The 1,708-nt window shown below is 32.7% G+C and overlaps 1 protein-coding gene across 1 annotated transcript; it reads right to left on the reverse strand.

Moving 5' to 3' along the window:
* Positions 1-249: 249 nt before the first annotated feature.
* BP01DRAFT_261259 (uncharacterized protein) lies at positions 250-414 on the reverse strand (the record flags this gene model as incomplete). The annotated part of the gene is made up of 1 exon (XM_025571299.1): positions 250-414. A coding segment is annotated over one exon (165 nt), but the record flags the coding sequence as incomplete, so codon positions are not given.
* Between the last annotated feature and the right edge of the window lie 1,294 nt (positions 415-1,708).

Below are 1,708 nucleotides of genomic sequence, written 5' to 3' on the forward strand. Positions count from 1 at the left end.
ATGGATAATCCTAATGTGGAAATTACTTATATCTACTTTATGTATGGAATCTTCTTCACCGGTCTGACCTATCAAAATTCTTGTCGGACCTGCTTAACCTGTTGGACCTACTCTGCCTACTTGACCTGCTATATCTATCGGATCTACTTAACCTGTTGAACCTACTCTATCTACTTGACCTACTATATCTATCGGATCTACTTAACCTATTGGACCTACTCTATTTACTTAACCTGCTATATCTATCAGACCTGCTGCACCTGTTGGACCTACTCTACCTACCTGACCTGCTGTATCTGTCGGACCTACTATATCTATCAGACCTGCTGCACCTGTTGGACCTACTCTATCTACCTGACCTGCTACATTTGTCGGACCTGCTATATCTATCAGACCTACTACACCTATTGGACCTGCTTAATCTACTTAACCTATATAATCTGTATAACCTGTATAACCTGCTTAACTACTTTAACTTACTAGAATCTATAGTTATAAATATAAATAAATAATAAATCTGATTCTGATTAGTACTACTGTTATTAGTTAAACTAGTCTACTATAATCTTAATTTTATTACTAATTTAAATTTATTTAATAATTATCTTAGCTTTCTAGCTTTATATAAATCCGCCGCAGCTACTAAAATAACTTAAATAAATAACTATACTATTTATCTACTAAATCCACCTCTTATCCTAAAAACTAAATTATCTACCTAAAATCCCTACTGTCCATCCTAAATTCCTAGAGTTATTTATACTACAGTACCTATATCTTCTCTATCCATAGTCTATATAATATCCCTACTACTATTGGGATTAAAATATTCTAGTATATATAATCCTCTCTGCTCTTGTTCTGCCACCCTAAATATATATCTAGTAGTATCCCGTACTGGAAATATATACTGAATTATATATACTAAATCTACTGCTATACTACTAATATCTACTTCTATACTACCTAGCTGCCCGCTGCCTGGTAATAATATAAATCATGCTTATTCTATGTGTGTCTATCTACTATATAAATATAATAAACCCGCCGCCACTGGGGGGCTTCTATCTAGATGAATTTATAGTATAAAAATACCTGCTCTGCTCTCTACTGCTATAATTATAATAGTGTGCTATACTATTATTCCTATCGCTGTTATTGCTGCTGTTCTGCGACTGGAACCACTAGGGAACCTGTAGAGGGATAAACCACTGGGAAACCTGCGGGGGGATGAACCACTGAATAATTCGATGGAACTGATATAGATAATTCTTTATAATCAGTAGTAACTACCTTAATAACTACTAGGGATTCTATTTAGTTAGTATTATATCTATTACATGCCTACTCGTGGGTATCTATGTCCTGGTAATACCAGTGTGTGTATCTATCTACTATCCCATCCAGATATTTATCTAATATATATTACTAGTAATCTATCCTAGTTACTATCTCTATATATCACGCTATCTTCCTATCCAGTCCCAGCTGAAATAATTCTATTAGCTGGATAATAATTATCTTACTAGTCTATCTATTCTACTTTATCTATTTACTCTTCTATATATAATTCAGCAATGACTGTAGTACTTCTATATAGATTATACTATAGATATTAGAAATATCTACTTCTATATCTAATATACTAGTTATAGTAATTATCTTTTTTTTATCTATAAATTACTGTAATATCCTAGTCTTATCTATC

Source organism: Aspergillus saccharolyticus (assembly GCF_003184585.1).
Source record: "Aspergillus saccharolyticus JOP 1030-1 unplaced genomic scaffold BP01scaffold_99, whole genome shotgun sequence".
Lineage (NCBI taxonomy): Eukaryota > Fungi > Ascomycota > Eurotiomycetes > Eurotiales > Aspergillaceae > Aspergillus > Aspergillus saccharolyticus.